Source organism: Strix aluco, chromosome 14 (genome assembly GCF_031877795.1).
Source record: "Strix aluco isolate bStrAlu1 chromosome 14, bStrAlu1.hap1, whole genome shotgun sequence".
In the NCBI taxonomy this organism is placed as follows: Eukaryota; Metazoa; Chordata; class Aves; order Strigiformes; family Strigidae; genus Strix; species Strix aluco.
Window position 1 is genome coordinate 22750954 of NC_133944.1, and position 16430 is coordinate 22767383.

Genomic DNA, 16430 nt, shown 5'->3' on the forward strand with positions numbered 1-16430 from the left:
ATGAAGTTGTCCAAATAACTGAAATGTGTGAGTGCTCAACATGCTGATATTGTACCTGTACGCAAAGTCTCATGAATAACAACAGAGGAACTAAACAAATACATTAGCAGGGAACATTTTCCACAGGAACCAGAAGGGGAAACACTGGCTATCACCTGCCCACAAAGATTTTTTTTCATTTGCCATGCCAGAAAGCACCATGTGTTTGTGTGCATTTCTGTCACGTGCTCTGGGCTTTATCTCAGGATTTACACTAAGCAAACAAAATGGTAAATTTTACTCTGAGGATGTGAAAGCAAATGAACAGCTGCTGACAAAGTTTGCTACAGCAGCAGAGGAAGGCTGAGGCTGTTGCCAACCTGCGTGTCCTGGGGTACAGGGGGAACTACAAAACCCCTTAGAGCTGGAGAGAGATGTACGTGCCAGGTCCGTCTGGCAGAGCAGAAATATCAAAGGGATTTAGTATCTTACGCTGAGATGCTGTGATGGGTTGTGCAAAATTCAGTTCTCTCTCAAACAAGTACATGGTGATGATATTTCAACACTACCACAGCAGAAACTGCAAATTTCTGTGTTAGGAGCCTAGCAAAAACAAATCAGAGAAGTTTCCACCTGTGATTTGTGGCATGTCTCTCCTTGTAAAAAATGTCCTTAAAACACTGCTATTTGGTAAATATGCCGTTTGAAAAAGGAATATGCTTCATGTCCATTCAATTAGTTTTTAACATATCTGGGAAAGAACTGATTGCTGTTGATGAGAATATTCCACAAAGGCCTGATCTAGATGTGCTCTGTGGTGATTTGATGAACACCACTCACCAGTCCCTCTGTGCTGGATTGATGTGTACTGGGACTGCCCAAGCCAAGAAGGTCAGTGGCATCCTGGCTTGTATCAGCAATAGCGTGGCCAGCAGGGACAGGGAAGGGATCTTACCCCTGTGCTCGGCACTGGTGAGGCCACACCTTGATGAGTGGGTTCAGTTTTGGGCCCCTCACTACAAAAAGGCCATTGAATGACTCGAGCGTGTCCAGAGAAGGGCAACGGAGCTGGTGCAGGGTCTGGAGCACAGGTCTGATGGGGAGCGGCTGAGGGAACTGGGGGGGTTTAGTCTGGAGAAGAGGAGGCTGAGGGGAGACCTCATGGCCCTCTACAACTCCCTGACAGGAGGGTGCAGAGAGGGGGGATGAGTCTCTTGAGCCAAGGAACCAGCGCCAGGACAAGAGGGAATGGCCTCAAGCTGCGCCAGGGCAGGGTCAGACTGGCTCTTAGGAAGGATTTCTTTGCAGAAGGGGCTGTTGGGCGTTGGAATGGGCTGCCCAGGGCAGGGGGGGAGTCCCCATCCCTGGAGGGGTTGAAGAGTCGGGTTGACCCAGCACTGAGGGATCTGGTGGAGTTGGGAATGGTCAGGGTGAGGTTCATGGTTGGGCTGGAGCAGCTTCAAGGGCTTTTCCAACCTTGATGATTCTGTGAGCCGCAGCCTGGGGGACAGCCTAGGGAAGGCATGGTGGGATGGAAGGTTCCGTCCCTCGTGCAGCTGGACCATGCCACGCCAGACACAGAAGAGGCACAGTGGATGCTGTCACTGTAATGGGGCTTCATCCCTTCTTTGGGAGAGGCTGGTGGCAGCATCCTCCCCTCCATTGCAACTAGAGGAGCCAGAGCATGGTCGGGTCCATGACTGGCCCTCGAGTCAGCTGCCCAAATACGACATGAGGAGGTGAGTGAGGCAGGGCAGGACTGCCTGTTTTGGTGGCACCGTGGTGACCACGCAACTGGCCTGAGGTGCAGAGGGCTCCCCGGGACCAAACCTTGGCATATCTGTACTTTAAAGTAGTTTTGTTTGGGGGGAAGGTGAGCGCAGCAGCAGTATGAGCTCAGAGCAGAACCAAGTCAGAGGCAAGTGTAGGAATGAGAGGATGGCAGAGCTGGGCCATCGAATGGGCATCCTTACCACAGTCCCAAGCTGTGTGCCCCCTGACCGGGATTGGGGATGGTGCCCTGAGCAGGATTGTGCCACGTCTGTGGGGAGGACATGCCTGCCTCGTGGTGTCCACCAGCAGAGCCCCAGAATACCAAAAGGAGTGGGGAGGAGGAAAGCAGCAGCTGCTAGGTCACAAGGGCTCAATGGGCCCCTGCAGCTGGAAGCAAGAGGCTCTGGTTAATGCTACTGCCAAGACACCCTGGGGCAGAAGGTGACACAGCAGTGTCATTGCGGCCCAGCAGCCTGTGCAGCAGCTCTGGGACACAGTGCTTGAAAGCAAGGGTTTGGGAAGAGGTTTCTGGGGATATGTCTTCACTTGCAGTGGAGCAGGAACACGTGATGTGCATGCACACCAGTCCCAGCCCTGCAAATCTGTAATGCCTCACTTGAGGTACTGGGCAACACTGGGCTTCACTGGTGGTAGAACAGAACTGTCAGTGCCCCGTGCCTCTGGGCTTTGACCAACACATTTCTCTTTGCAGGAGAGTGTCCCAGGCACCTGAGACCTCTGTGGCTCTGGGCAGAGGGACAGCTCAATTTAGAATTGCACCCCAAGGGATGGAGCGCGTGATGAAGACCGTGGTGATGTGCAGGCCATGCAGGTCCACATCCTTCGGCCAGTACACCACGCTGGATTTGCCCCAATCCACAGGTCTTTCTTTCATGGGACAATCAGAGAATGAGCAAGGTAGAGAATGTCTGGTCATGGACATCTGAGGCACACCCCGTGTGATGTGGAAAGCCTCTCTAGCCCACAGGATGTATTTGAAGCTGTGAAGCCCACCCAAGCTGTGGAGTATCCCATAGCCATCTCACATGCTGCTCCCTCCCTCCTCACCCACAACAGCCTCTCCTGGCCAGACTGGCCAGTAGCTCCTGGATGATGGGGCCAGGTTTCCTAAGGTCATCTGAGTTTGCCTGAAAAAGCCAAGGGATTTTTGCCCTTTGGTAAGGAGGGCTGGCTGCCAGCCAGGATCTATGTCCTAGAGGTCAAAGAGCTGGAGAGGTTGTACCTGGAGACAAGTGTTTGTGCAAGCCTGAGTAGGAGGGATGGCCGTGGAACATGCTATCAGGAAGCATTAGGGATTTGAGCGAACAGAGCCAGCTGGAGCAGAGAGAGGAGAAGCAACATGGGAGAGCTTCGCATCCACTCCGTTCTGGTGACAGGGGCCAACAGGGGAATCGGCCTGGGGTTTGTCCGGCATTTCCTGGGGATGCCAAATCCACCCAAGTGGGTTTTTGCGGCTTGTCGGGACCCCAAGGGTCAGCGAGCGCAGGTGAGGCTGGGCTGGGACGCAGTGGGTTGTGCTGGGGGACGGGAGCGCTCGGTGCCAGGGCAGCAGGTTGGAGCAGGGCGGGGGTTTGCAAAGGGCTCGAGCTGCAGCCGGGCACCCACGGCACAGGGCAGCCGGGCTGGGACGGCTGTGGGACCAGCCATGAGTGGGATGTGTGGAGGGGACAGTGGCACATGGTGTGTGCGGGAGGCACGGAGCCCCATCCATCGGGAGCGGGGCAGCCGGAGCAGGGTGCTGGGTGTGAGGTGGTGCAGGGACGGAGTCAGAGCAACACGAGCTTTGCCTGGGAAAGGCTGAGCTTCTGCGCAGCCCCTCCTGCCTCGCCATGCCCACATGGTCCCCTCTCTTGCAGGAGTTACAGAATTTGGCCTCCAAGCACCCCAACCTGGTCATCATCCCGCTCGGTAGGTGCCCCGAGGTGGGGTCCTTCTCCCTGCTTCCTCTGGCGAGTGACAATGTGGGATGGAGCCATGGTGACGCCAGGCACTGCCATCCCTCCTGCCCACCTCTAGCCATGAGGGCACGTGTCTGGGGGGAAAAGGGGACCCCAAGACGCTATGGGGACACTCACCTGCCCTGTGTTGGCTCTGCAGAAGTCACTGACCCCACCAGCATCAAGGCAGCTGCAGCCAGAGTTGGGGAGCACCTGGGGGGGTCAGGACTGAACCTCCTCATCAACAACGCTGGAATTGTAAAGCTGAACTCACTTGATAACGAGACACTGGAGGACATGACCCAGGTTTACACCACCAACACGGTTGGGCCCCTGCTGCTGGGCCAGGTGAGAGTCTCGCCTGATCTGGGCTGTTCCAGGGAGGCACAAAGGGCTGGTGTGACGGGGTCCTGGCTCCCCTCTGGTGCACAATTGGCTCTCAGTCAGTGAGAGGTGATGGAGCTTCAGGCTGAGCTCAGGGGCTGGAGCCTGGTGGGCTGGATCATTGGGAAGAGGAGGGAGGATGGTTCAGTGCTGATGCCAGTGTTGCCCGCTGGAAAGGAGTTGGTCTTCTCCCCTGTGCCATCTCTCTGCACAGCCCTATTTCCTCTCCTCTCCTCGCAGGCGTTCCTGCCCTTGCTGAAGAAGGCTGCTCAAGGGAGCCCAAGCTCAGCATTGAGCTGCAGCAAGGCAGCCATCATCAACATGTCCAGCTCTGGGGGCTCCATTGAGGAAGTCTATTTATGGGATCAGCTACATGTTGTCTCATACCGCTGCAGCAAGGTATGTGCTGTGCTGAATATGGGTCCAACCTTCTATTCTCAGCAAACAACTGCCCAAGCCCTCCAATGTCTTCTCCCTTGGTTCCTGCACCTCTCTGCACTGTGGCTGAGGTCCCAGCAGTCACTGCATCCCTCTCATGGCACATTTTCATGCCTGGCCCCCAGTGGGGTCTGCACATGTCCCCCTGCAGCCACCCTTCCCCTCCCACCGCCGTCCCTGCCCTGTCTCCTCACAGGCTGCTCTGAACATGCTGACCAAGTGCCAGTCCCTGGGCTACCGGCAGCACGGCGTCCTCTGCGTTGCTCTCCACCCTGGCTGGGTGCAAACTGACATGGGGGCCACTGCTGGAGACACGGTAGGAGTTTCCCCATGGCGGGTCCCTCAGAGCCCCTGTGCTGATTTTCCATGGGAGGGGAGGGAGCTGCTGCCCTGAGCCTTGACCACGACCTCCCTGCCTGCCCCATCCCTGCCTGGGCAGCTCCCCCTGCCCTGGCCCTGGGTGCCTGGTGCCCCCATCCCCTTGGCTCCCTGCTTGGACCCTCTGCCCAGGGCTGGCAGCTTTCCCCTTGCCCTCGAGCGGCTCCTTCCCCTGGTCCCGGCTGCTCCAGGGCAGCCCTTAGCCAGGCCTTGGGCTCGAGCTGCCTCTCCCCCTCTGGCCCACAGCCCCCTGTGACGGTGGACGCCAGCGTGGGAGGGATGCTGAAGGTGCTCTCCTCCCTCTCCGAGAAGGACACCGGCACCTTCCTGGACTGGGAAGGGAAGGTCGTGCCCTGGTGAGACGCTGGCCGAGCCTCCTAGCAGAGGGTCCTGTGCCGCTGCTCCCACCTGCCCCACGTCCTCAATAAACCCCTGCCCGAGAGCCACCGGCTCTGCTGCGCGCTGCCTGCTTGTGGGGGTGGCCCCTTCCCAGTGTCCCCACTCCCCATCCCGGGCCACGGCAGAGCCTGCAGCCACCCACCCAACCCACGGCTGTCGCTGGGGTCCCCACGAGTGACAGCGTGCGGGTGCTGTGGCACCGTGACCGCCCTCTGGAGACGTGCCCTCCAGGAGGCACCAGAGCCGGGGCAGAGCCCCTCTCCTGGCACCAGAGATCTTCTGAAACCCCCCTGCCAAGGTTGTGCTCAGCCTGGGGTGCCCGAGGGGCTGGGGGTGGCAGGGACCAGCCGCCCTCTGCCCTCCATTGGTGGATGTCTGGTCGCAGGCAGGACAGACGGACACAGGGCACAGGGAGCGTGCGGCGGGCTCCGCCGGGAGGTTTGAGGCTGGGAGTGTGGAGACGGAGCAGAGAGGCATCAGCTCCCGGTGTTTACAGAGGCGGGGGGTACAGGGGCACTGCAGGGCCGTGCGTGGGGTGGGGAAGGGGGCAGAAGCTGCTTCCCGTGGCCTTCCTCTCTCCCTGGCAGCCCGGGGCGGGCTGGGGGCGAGCAGGGGGACCACGCAGAGGGCCGAGCCGACGAGCGGGGGGAGACTGCGGCAGGGGCAAGAGGCGCCGTCCGTCTGTCCGTCACCAGGGCAGGCTGTTCCCTTCCCAGTCAAGGAAGGCTCCGGAGGTGTCCTGCGAGAGGCTGGCCAGCACAGCCAGGATGCCCCGCACGCTGCGCTCCACTGTCAGCGGCGCCTGCAGAGAAGGAGAAGGCGCAGCATCACTGCCGCGGGCTGCGACCCGCACGGAAAGCTGCCGGGCTTGGGCAGAGCAGAGGGTGCACAGCCTGGGGAGCAGCACCCCTGGTGCTCCTGCGGGTATTTTTTCCTTACTGCCACCCCCCTGCTCTCTGTGCTGGGTGGGGGGAACAGGGCTGGCAATCCCCCACGCTTGGCAGCTTGCTGCCTGCTCCCTGCCTGCTCCACCCCAGCAGATGGCCCTGGCAGCCCACAGCATCATACAGCATCCCCTGCCCCAAGTGCCCCTGCCCTCCCCGAGAGCTGGGGGTACAGCGGGGGTCCTGCTGACCCTCCCCTGCACAGCCCAGTACCTTCTGCATCCCCATGTCGGTCTTCACCCAGCCAGGATGGATGGCCGTGCACAAGATCCCCTTGTCTTGGAGCTCCGCAGCCACGCACCTCGTCACCATGTTCTGGGCAGCCTGGAAGAGGCACCGCCATGCCAGCACGACTCGGGGCACGGGTGGGCAGGAGGGGGGACATTTCCCAGGCAGAAAATGGCTGTGGAGGTGGGCAATGGGGCTTGGCCCTGGGCTAAAGCATCGGCACAACCCACCTGAAAGGCTCAGTCCCGGGTGCTGCTGTCTCAGTGTCCGTGCTTACGCTTGGGAGAGTCAGGCAGGGGGTGGGTGGCCTGGGGCAGGGGGTGCCCCATGGGCTCCCCTCCTCGGGCACGGTGCACAGCAGAGCATCCCCAGCACCTCCCCTGGCACCTCACCTTGCTGGCACGGTACGGGTACATGGGGGCCTCCAGCACGCCGAGGCACAGCCCAATGGAGCCCAGTTTGGTGGAGACGTTGATGACTGCGGCCCTGCTGCAGCTCAGCCCCTCCTTCCCCGCATCCTTCGCTGCCTTCTCCAGGAGCGGCAGAAACTCCTGGCACAAAGACACCAAGGCTTTGTCAATACGTGACAAGCCCCGGGCTTGAGGGGCCCTCGAGGCCTCTGTCGCGGACCGTGGACGAGCGGCTGGACAGACACCCCCAGCAGAAGGGCAGGGGATGGGGAGGACGCCCCAAGGAGGGGCCAGGCTCCAGCCTTTCCCTGCCCCAGGGCAGGAGTGAGCCGGCACAGCCAGCGCAGGGTGGGCAGGAGCTCCAGCTGGGGAGGAGCGAAGCGTGGGACATGCTGGGGCTGGACTTCCTCCCTGCCCCTCTGGGTGGGCAGAGGACAACCACAGTCATGGCCTTGTTCCCATCAGTCTGTCTTGATCGAGAGAGCGAGAGGCCACCCAGCTGAGGTGACACTGCATGTAGTGAATTCACAGGCGGCAGCGTGCCACGGGAATCGACACTTGTTGTGCTGATGAGGAGTTTAAGGTCTTGGCCCCTCAGATGAGACTACACAGCCTTCAGACACACCTGAGGCTGGGTAAGCTCACTCAAGCTTTTAGGCTAAACCCTAAACTTTTATCCTTCCCCAAACAAGCGTGAGAAAAGCCACAAATGTGAGGCACAATAACATGAGTTAATTTGCAAAGTGGGAAGGCAGAAAGTGGAGGTCCTGACATCCGCGATGGCCTCAGCATGTCAGAAGTGGTGCGGCAGTTGTTGAGCAGCAGGCCAGGGGATGGAGTGCATGACCAGCAGCGTGGTGATGGGCAGGTCATGAAGGTCCACATCCTTCCACCAGTACACCACGCTGGATTTGTGTCACTCCACAGGTCTTTCATGGGCACATTTCACCAGTGAATGGGCACTGGCTTGGAAGAGGCAAGAGCAAGGCAGAGAATGTCTGGTCATGGACATCTGAGGCATGACGTGGCTCGGGGAACCCAGGGAAGAGGAATGAGATCAGCCTGTTTCCAGTGTTATGTGTGTATGATGTGGAAAGCCCATCTTGTGAAGCTGTGAAGCCCACCCAAGCTGTGGAGTATCCCATAGCCATCTCACATGCTGCTCCCTCCCTCCTCACCCACAACAGCCTCTCCTGGCCAGACTGGCCAGTAGCTCCTGGATGATGGGGCCAGGTTTCCTAAGGTCATCTGAGTTTGCCTGAAAAAGCCAAGTGATGTTTGCCCTTTGGTAAGGAGGGCTGGCTGCCAGCCAGGATCTATATCCTAGAGGTCAAAGAGCTGGAGAGGTTGTACCTGGAGCCAAGTGTTTGTGCAAGCCCTGAGTGGGTGGGGTGGCCGTGGAACATGCTATCAGGAAGCATTAGGGATTTGAGCGAACAGAGCCAGCTGGAGCAGAGAGAGGAGAAGCAACATGGGAGAGCTTCGCATCCACTCCGTTCTGGTGACTGGGGCCAACCGGGGAATCGGCCTGGGGCTTGTCCGGCATTTCCTGGGGATGCCAAATCCACCCAAGTGGGTTTTTGCGGCTTGTCGGGACCCCAAGGGTCAGCGAGCGCAGGTGAGGCTGGGCTGGGACGCAGTGGGTTGTGCTGGGGCACGGGAGCAATCGGTGCCAGGGCAGCAGGTTGGAGCAGGGCGGGGGTTTGCAAAGGGCTCGAGCTGCAGCCGGGCACCCGCGGCACAGGGCAGCCGGGTTGGGACGGCTGTGGGACCAGCCATGCATTGGATGTGTGGAGGGGACAGTGGCACATGGTGTGTGCGGGAGGCACGGAGCCCCATCCATCGGGAGCGGGGCAGCCGGAGCAGGGTGCTGGGTGTGAGGTGGTGCAGGGACGGAGTCAGAGCAACACGAGCTTTGCCTGGGAAAGGCTGAGCTTCTGCGTAGCCCCTCCTGCCTTGCCATGCCCACATGGTCCCCTCTCTTGCAGGAGTTACAGAATTTGGCCTCCAAGCACCCCAACCTGGTCATCATCCCACTCGGTAGGTGCCCCGAGGTGGGGGTCCCTCGCCCCGGTTCCTCTGGCGAGTGCCCAGGCGCTGCGCACACCCTGGGGATGGAGCCGTGGTGACGGGTGGGTGTCTGCAGGGACACCGGGCACTGCCATCCCTCCTGCCCACCTCTAGTCATGAGGGCACATGTCTGGGGGGGAAAACAGGACCCCAAGACACTATGGGGATGCTGACCTGCCCTGTGTTGGCTCTGCAGAAGTGTCTGACCCCACCAGCATCAAGGCAGCTGCAGCCAGAGTTGGGGAGCACCTGGGGGGCTCAGGACTGACCCTCCTCATCAACAACGCTGCAATTATAAAGCTGAACTCACTTGATAATGAGACACTGGAGGACATGACCCAGGTTTACACCACCAACACGATTGGGCCCCTGCTGCTGGGCCAGGTGAGAGCCTCGCCTGATCTGGGCTGTTCCAGGGAGGCACAAAGGGCTGGTGTGACGGGGTCCTGGCTCCCCTCTGGTGCATAATTGGCTCTCAGTCAGTGAGAGGTGATGGAGCTTCAGGCTGAGCTCAGGGGCTGGAGCCTGGTGGGCTGGGTCATTGGGAAGAGGAGGGAGGATGGTTCAGTGCTGATGCCAATGTTGCCCGCTGGAAAGGAGTTGGTCTTCTCCCCTGTGCCATCTCTCTGCACAGCCCTATTTCCTCTCCTCTCCTCTCCCTGCCCTCTCCCTCTCCTCGCAGGCGTTCCTGCCCTTGCTGAAGAAGGCTGCTCAAGGGAGCCCAAGCTCAGCGTTGAGCTGCAGCAAGGCAGCCATCATCAACATGTCCAGCTCTGGGGGCTCCATTGAGGAAGTCTATTTATGGAATTACGGACAAGCTGTCTCGTACCGCTGCAGCAAGGTATGTGCTGTGCTGAATATGGGTCCAACCTTCTATTCTCAGCAAACAACTGCCCAAGCCCTCCAATGTCTTCTCCCTTGGTTCCTGCAACTCTCTGCACTGTGGCTGAGGTCCCAGCAGTCACTGCATCCCTCTCATGGCACATTTTCATGCCTGGCCCCCAGTGGGGTCTGCACATGTCCCCCTGCAGCCACCCTTCCCCTCCCACCGCCGTCCCTGCCCTGTCTCCTCACAGGCTGCTCTGAACATGCTGACCAAGTGCCAGTCCCTGGGCTACCGGCAGCACGGCGTCCTCTGCGTTGCTCTCCACCCTGGCTGGGTGCAAACTGACATGGGCAGCTCAGGCGGAGACACGGTAGGAGTTTCCCCATGGCGGGTCCCTCAGAGCCCCTGTGCTGATTTTCCATGGGAGGGGAGGGAGCTGCTGCCTTGAGCCCTGACCACGACCTCCCTGCCTGCCCCATCCCTGCCTGGGCAGCTCCCCCTGCCCTGGCCCTGGGTGCCTGGTGCCCCCGTCCCCTCGGCTCCCTGCTTGGACCCTCTGCCCAGGGCTGGCAGCTTTCCCCTTGCCCTCGAGCGGCTCCTTCCCCTGGTCCCGGCTGCTCCAGGGCAGCCCTTAGCCAGGCCTTGGGCTCGAGCTGCCTCTCCCCCTCTGCCCCGCAGCCCCCCGTGACGGTGGACGCCAGCGTGGGAGGGATGCTGAAGGTGCTCTCCTCCCTCTCTGAGAAGGACACCGGCACCTTCCTGGACTGGGAAGGGAAGGTCGTGCCCTGGTGAGACGCCGGCCGAGCCCCCTGCCAGCGGGTCCTGTGCCGCTGCTCCCACCTGCCCCACGTCCTCAATAAACCCCTGCCCGAGAGCCACCGGCTCTGCTGCGCGCTGCCTGCTTGTGGGGGTGGCCCCTTCCCAGTGTCCCCACTCCCCATCCCGGGCCACGGCAGAGCCTGCAGCCACCCACCCAACCCACGGCTGTCGCTGGGGTCCCCACGAGTGACAGCGTGCGGGTGCTGTGGCACCGTGACCGCCCTCTGGAGACGTGCCCTCCAGGAGGCACCAGAGCCGGGGCAGAGCCCCTCTCCTGGCACCAGAGATCTTCTGAAACCCCCCTGCCAAGGTTGTGCTCAGCCTGGGGTGCCCGAGGGGCTGGGGGTGGCAGGGACCAGCCGCCCTCTGCCCTCCGTTGGTGGATGTCTGGTCGCAGGCAGGACAGACGGACACAGGGCACAGGGAGCGTGCGGCGGGCTCCGCCGGGAGGTTTGAGGCTGGGAGTGTGGAGACGGAGCAGAGAGGCATCAGCTCCCGGTGTTTACAGAGGCGGGGGGTACAGGGGCACTGCAGGGCCGTGCGTGGGGTGGGGAAGGGGGCAGAAGCTGCTTCCCGTGGCCTTCCTCTCTCCCTGGCAGCCCGGGGCGGGCTGGGGGCGAGCAGGGGGACCACGCAGAGGGCCGAGCCGACGAGCGGGGGGAGACTGCGGCAGGGGCAAGAGGCGCCGTCCGTCTGTCCGTCACCAGGGCAGGCTGTTCCCTTCCCAGTCAAGGAAGGCTCCGGAGGTGTCCTGCGAGAGGCTGGCCAGCACAGCCAGGATGCCCCGCACGCTGCGCTCCACTGTCAGCGGCGCCTGCAGAGAAGGAGAAGGCGCAGCATCACTGCCGCGGGCTGCGACCCGCACGGAAAGCTGCCGGGCTTGGGCAGAGCAGAGGGTGCACAGCCTGGGGAGCAGCACCCCTGGTGCTCCTGCGGGTATTTTTTCCTTACTGCCACCCCCCTGCTCTCTGTGCTGGGTGGGGGGAACAGGGCTGGCAATCCCCCACGCTTGGCAGCTTGCTGCCTGCTCCCTGCCTGCTCCACCCCAGCAGATGGCCCTGGCAGCCCACAGCATCATACAGCATCCCCTGCCCCAAGTGCCCCTGCCCTCCCCGAGAGCTGGGGGTACAGCGGGGGTCCTGCTGACCCTCCCCTGCACAGCCCAGTACCTTCTGCATCCCCATGTCGGTCTTCACCCAGCCAGGATGGATGGCCGTGCACAAGATCCCCTTGTCTTGGAGCTCCGCAGCCACGCACCTCGTCACCATGTTCTGGGCAGCCTGGAAGAGGCACCGCCATGCCAGCACGACTCGGGGCACGGGTGGGCAGGAGGGGGGACATTTCCCAGGCAGAAAATGGCTGTGGAGGTGGGCAATGGGGCTTGGCCCTGGGCTAAAGCATCGGCACAACCCACCTGAAAGGCTCAGTCCCGGGTGCTGCTGTCTCAGTGTCCGTGCTTACGCTTGGGAGAGTCAGGCAGGGGGTGGGTGGCCTGGGGCAGGGGGTGCCCCATGGGCTCCCCTCCTCGGGCACGGTGCACAGCAGAGCATCCCCAGCACCTCCCCTGGCACCTCACCTTGCTGGCACGGTACGGGTACATGGGGGCCTCCAGCACGCCGAGGCACAGCCCAATGGAGCCCAGTTTGGTGGAGACGTTGATGACTGCGGCCCTGCTGCAGCTCAGCCCCTCCTTCCCCGCATCCTTCGCTGCCTTCTCCAGGAGCGGCAGAAACTCCTGGCACAAAGACACCAAGGCTTTGTCAATACGTGACAAGCCCCGGGCTTGAGGGGCCCTCGAGGCCTCTGTCGCGGACCGTGGACGAGCGGCTGGACAGACACCCCCAGCAGAAGGGCAGGGGATGGGGAGGACGCCCCAAGGAGGGGCCAGGCTCCAGCCTTTCCCTGCCCCAGGGCAGGAGTGAGCCGGCACAGCCAGCGCAGGGTGGGCAGGAGCTCCAGCTGGGGAGGAGCGAAGCGTGGGACATGCTGGGGCTGGACTTCCTCCCTGCCCCTCTGGGTGGGCAGAGGACAACCACAGTCATGGCCTTGTTCCCATCAGTCTGTCTTGATCGAGAGAGCGAGAGGCCACCCAGCTGAGGTGACACTGCATGTAGTGAATTCACAGGCGGCAGCGTGCCACGGGAACTGACACTTGTTGTGCTGATGAGGAGTTTAAGGTCTTGGCCCCTCAGATGAGACTACACAGCCTTCAGACACACCTGAGGCTGGGTAAGCTCACTCAGGCTTTTAGGCTAAACCCTAAACTTTTATCCTTCCCCAAACAAGCGTGAGAAAAGCCACAAATGTGAGGCACAATAACATGAGTTAATTTGCAAAGTGGGAAGGCAGAAAGTGGAGGTCCTGACATCCGCGATGGCCTCAGCACGTCAGAAGTGGTGCGGCAGTTGTTGAGCAGCAGGCCAGGGGATGGAGTGCATGACCAGCAGCGTGGTGATGGGCAGGTCATGAAGGTCCACATCCTTCCACCAGTACACCACACTGGATTTATTTCACTCCACAGGTCTTTCACGGGACAGTCAGTGAATGGGCACTGGCTTGGAAGAGGCAAGAGCAAGGCAGAGAATGTCTGGTCATGGACATCTGAGGCATGACGTGGCTCGGGGAACCCAGGGAAGAGGAATGAGATCAGCCTGTTTCCAGTGTTATGTGTGTATGATGTGGAAAGCCCATCTTGTGAAGCTGTGAAGCCCACCCAAGCTGTGGAGTATCCCATAGCCATCTCACATGCTGCTCCCTCCCTCCTCACCCACAACAGCCTCTCCTGGCCAGACTGGCCAGTAGCTCCTGGATGATGGGGCCAGGTTTCCTAAGGTCATCTGAGTTTGCCTGAAAAAGCCAAGGGATTTTTGCCCTTTGGTAAGGAGGGCTGGCTGCCAGCCAGGATCTATGTCCTAGAGGTCAAAGAGCTGGAGAGGTTGTACCTGGAGCCAAGTGTTTGTGCAAGCCCTGAGTGGGTGGGGTGGCCGTGGAACATGCTATCAGGAAGCATTAGGGATTTGAGCGAACAGAGCCAGCTGGAGCAGAGAGAGGAGAAGCAACATGGGAGAGCTTCGCATCCACTCCGTTCTGGTGACTGGGGCCAACCGGGGAATCGGCCTGGGGCTTGTCCGGCATTTCCTGGGGATGCCAAATCCACCCAAGTGGGTTTTTGCGGCTTGTCGGGACCCCAAGGGTCAGCGAGCGCAGGTGAGGCTGGGCTGGGACGCAGTGGGTTGTGCTGGGGCACGGGAGCAATCGGTGCCAGGGCAGCAGGTTGGAGCAGGGCGGGGGTTTGCAAAGGGCTCGAGCTGCAGCCGGGCACCCGCGGCACAGGGCAGCCGGGTTGGGACGGCTGTGGGACCAGCCATACGTGGGATGTGTGGAGGGGACAGTGGCACATGGTGTGTGCGGGAGGCACGGAGCCCCATCCATCGGGAGCGGGGCAGCCGGAGCAGGGTGCTGGGTGTGAGGTGGTGCAGGGACGGAGTCAGAGCAACACGAGCTTTGCCTGGGAAAGGCTGAGCTTCTGCGCAGCCCCTCCTGCCTCGCCATGCCCACGTGGTCCCCTCTCTTGCAGGAGTTACAGAATTTGGCCTCCAAGCACCCCAACCTGGTCATCATCCCACTCGGTAGGTGCCCCGAGGTGGGGGTCCCTCGCCCCGGTTCCTCTGGCGAGTGCCCAGGCGCTGCGCACACCCTGGGAATGGAGCCGTGGTGACGGGTGGGTGTCTGCAGGGACACCGGGCACTGCCATCCCTCCTGCCCACCTCTAGCCACGAGGGCACGTCTGGGGAGGGAACGGGGGACCCCAATCCATCATGGGGATGCTGACCTGCCCTGTGTTGGCTCTGCAGAAGTGTCTGACCCCGCCAGCATCAAGGCAGCTGCAGCCAGAGTTGGGGAGCACCTGGGGGGGTCAGGACTGACCCTCCTCATCAACAACGCTGGAATGGCAAAGCCAAAGTCACTTGATAACGAGACACTGGAGGACATGACCCAGGTTTACACCACCAACACGGTTGGGCCCCTGCTGCTAGGCCAGGTGAGACCCTCACCCCCAGCACTGCAGTGCAGCTCCAGGGAGCATCCCTTCCTGTGGCCCTGCCTCCCTGAGCTGGGCTGTCCCAGGGGGCACGAAGGGCCACTGGGAGAGGGTCCTGGCTCCGCTCCTGTGCTGTTGGACTCTCACTGAACAACGTCATGCAGGCATGGACTGGAGCTCAGGAGCTGGAGCCTGGTGGGCTGGGTCATTGGGAAGGGGATGGTGGATGGTTCAGTGCTGATGCCAACAACGAGCTGGTCCTCTCCCCTGTGCCATCTCTGCGCACGTCCCTGTGTCCTCTCTTCTCCTCGCAGGCGTTCCTGCCCTTGCTGAAGAAGGCTGCTCAGGGGAGCCCGAGCTCAGCGTTGAGCTGCAGCAAGGCAGCCATCATCAACATGTCCAGCTCTGGGGGCTCCATTGAGGAAGTCTATTTGTGGAATTATGGACAAGCTGTCTCGTACCGCTGCAGCAAGGTACTGCCACACTGCACTGAGCATGAGCACAGACATGTTCCTCTCCACGTGATCTCACATGCCTTCCAATCTCCCCTCAGTCCCTTCACCTCTCTGCACTGTGACTGAGCTCCTGTCAGTCACTGGGTCCCTCTCATGGCTCTTTCCCATGTCTGGCCCCGGGTCATACCTGAGAGGGAAATGCTGGGTCAGACCCTCGGCTGGGCTAGGCGTCCACATGAGGATAGTGCAGCAGCACCTTGTGCCTCAGGGAGCTGCCTCCACCTGCCCTGCTCTGCCCCAGCTGTGGGATCTGCACATGTCCCCCTGCAGCCACCCTTCCCCTCCCACCGCCGTCCCTGCCCTGTCTCCTCACAGGCTGCTCTGAACATGCTGACCAAGTGCCAGTCCCTGGGCTACCGGCAGCACGGCGTCCTCTGCGTTGCTCTCCACCCTGGCTGGGTGCAAACTGACATGGGGGGCGCAGGATCACAAAAGGTAGGAGTTTCCCCATGGCGGGTCCCTCAGAGCCCCTGTGCTGATTTTCCATGGGAGGGAGCTGCTGCCCTGAGCCCTGACCACGACCTCCCTGCCTGCCCCATCCCTGCCTGGGCAGCTCCCCCTGCCCTGGCCCTGGGTGCCTGGTGCCCCCATCCCCTTGGCTCCCTGCTCGGCCCCTCTGCCCAAGGCTGGCAGCTTTCCCCTTGCCCTCGAGCGGCTCCTTCCCCTGGTCCCGGCTGCTCCAGGGCAGCCCTTAGCCAGGCCTTGGGCTCGAGCTGCCTCTCCCCCTCTGCCCCGCAGCCCCCCTTGACGGTGGACGCCAGCGTGGGAGGGATGCTGAAGGTGCTCTCCTCCCTCTCTGAGAAGGACACCGGCACCTTCCTGGACTGGGAAGGGAAGGTTGTGCCCTGGTGAGACACCAGCCGGGTCTCCTGCCAGCGGGTTCTGTGCCGCTGCTCCCACCTGCCCCACGTCCTCAATAAACCCCTGCCTGAGAGCCACCGGCTCTGATGTGTGCTGCCTGCTTGTGGGGGTGGCCCCTTCCCAGTGTCCCCACTCCCCATCCCGGGCCGCGGCAGAGCCTGCAGCCACCCACCCAACCCACGGCTGTCGCTGGGGTCCCCACAAGTGACAGTGTGCGGGTGCTGTGGCACCGTGACCGCCCTCTGGAGATGTGCCCTCCAGGAGGCACCAGAGCCGGGGCAGAGCCCCTTTCCCTGGGTGGGCTGTTGCCACTGGGGGTTCGGGGTGGCGTGGCTGTGGGGCACCCCCGGGGCCATGCAGATGCTGGTCCATCCCAGGGAGGCTCGAAGGGTTGGGGGTGGCAGGG

At 61.5% G+C, this 16430-nt stretch overlaps 4 protein-coding genes across 6 annotated transcripts; 3 read left to right on the forward strand and 1 right to left on the reverse strand.

The window, feature by feature from the left end:
- Positions 1-3008: 3008 nt before the first annotated feature.
- Positions 3009-5361, forward strand: LOC141929812 (C-signal-like). Of its 3 annotated transcripts, XM_074839755.1 has the most exons (6): positions 3009-3259; positions 3630-3681; positions 3871-4058; positions 4335-4493; positions 4729-4848; positions 5157-5361. In XM_074839755.1, exons 1-6 carry the CDS (start codon positions 3113-3115, stop codon positions 5268-5270), a joined length of 780 nt encoding a protein of 259 aa, XP_074695856.1. In that variant the 5' UTR covers positions 3009-3112; the 3' UTR covers positions 5271-5361. The 3 variants fall into 3 exon arrangements, with proteins under 3 accessions (XP_074695856.1, XP_074695854.1, XP_074695857.1); XM_074839753.1 differs by lacking the exon at positions 3630-3681; XM_074839756.1 differs by lacking the exons at positions 3630-3681; positions 4729-4848.
- Positions 5362-5997: 636 nt separating this feature from the next.
- LOC141929626 (uncharacterized) lies at positions 5998-8042 on the reverse strand. Its single transcript, XM_074839359.1, has 4 exons — positions 7841-8042; positions 6874-7100; positions 6467-6577; positions 5998-6111 (listed from the first exon to the last, which is right to left on the reverse strand). Exons 1-4 carry the CDS (start codon positions 8040-8042, stop codon positions 5998-6000), a joined length of 654 nt encoding a protein of 217 aa, XP_074695460.1.
- Positions 8043-8311: 269 nt separating this feature from the next.
- Positions 8312-10665, forward strand: LOC141929813 (C-signal-like). The gene is made up of 6 exons (XM_074839757.1): positions 8312-8509; positions 8880-8931; positions 9158-9345; positions 9644-9802; positions 10038-10157; positions 10466-10665. The coding sequence occupies exons 1-6, from the start codon at positions 8363-8365 to the stop codon at positions 10577-10579; spliced, it is 780 nt and encodes a 259-aa protein (XP_074695858.1). The 5' UTR covers positions 8312-8362; the 3' UTR covers positions 10580-10665.
- Positions 10666-13615: 2950 nt separating this feature from the next.
- LOC141929815 (C-signal-like) lies at positions 13616-16097 on the forward strand. The gene is made up of 6 exons (XM_074839759.1): positions 13616-13813; positions 14184-14235; positions 14461-14648; positions 14963-15121; positions 15479-15598; positions 15902-16097. The coding sequence occupies exons 1-6, from the start codon at positions 13667-13669 to the stop codon at positions 16013-16015; spliced, it is 780 nt and encodes a 259-aa protein (XP_074695860.1). The 5' UTR covers positions 13616-13666; the 3' UTR covers positions 16016-16097.
- Positions 16098-16430: the final 333 nt, after the last annotated feature.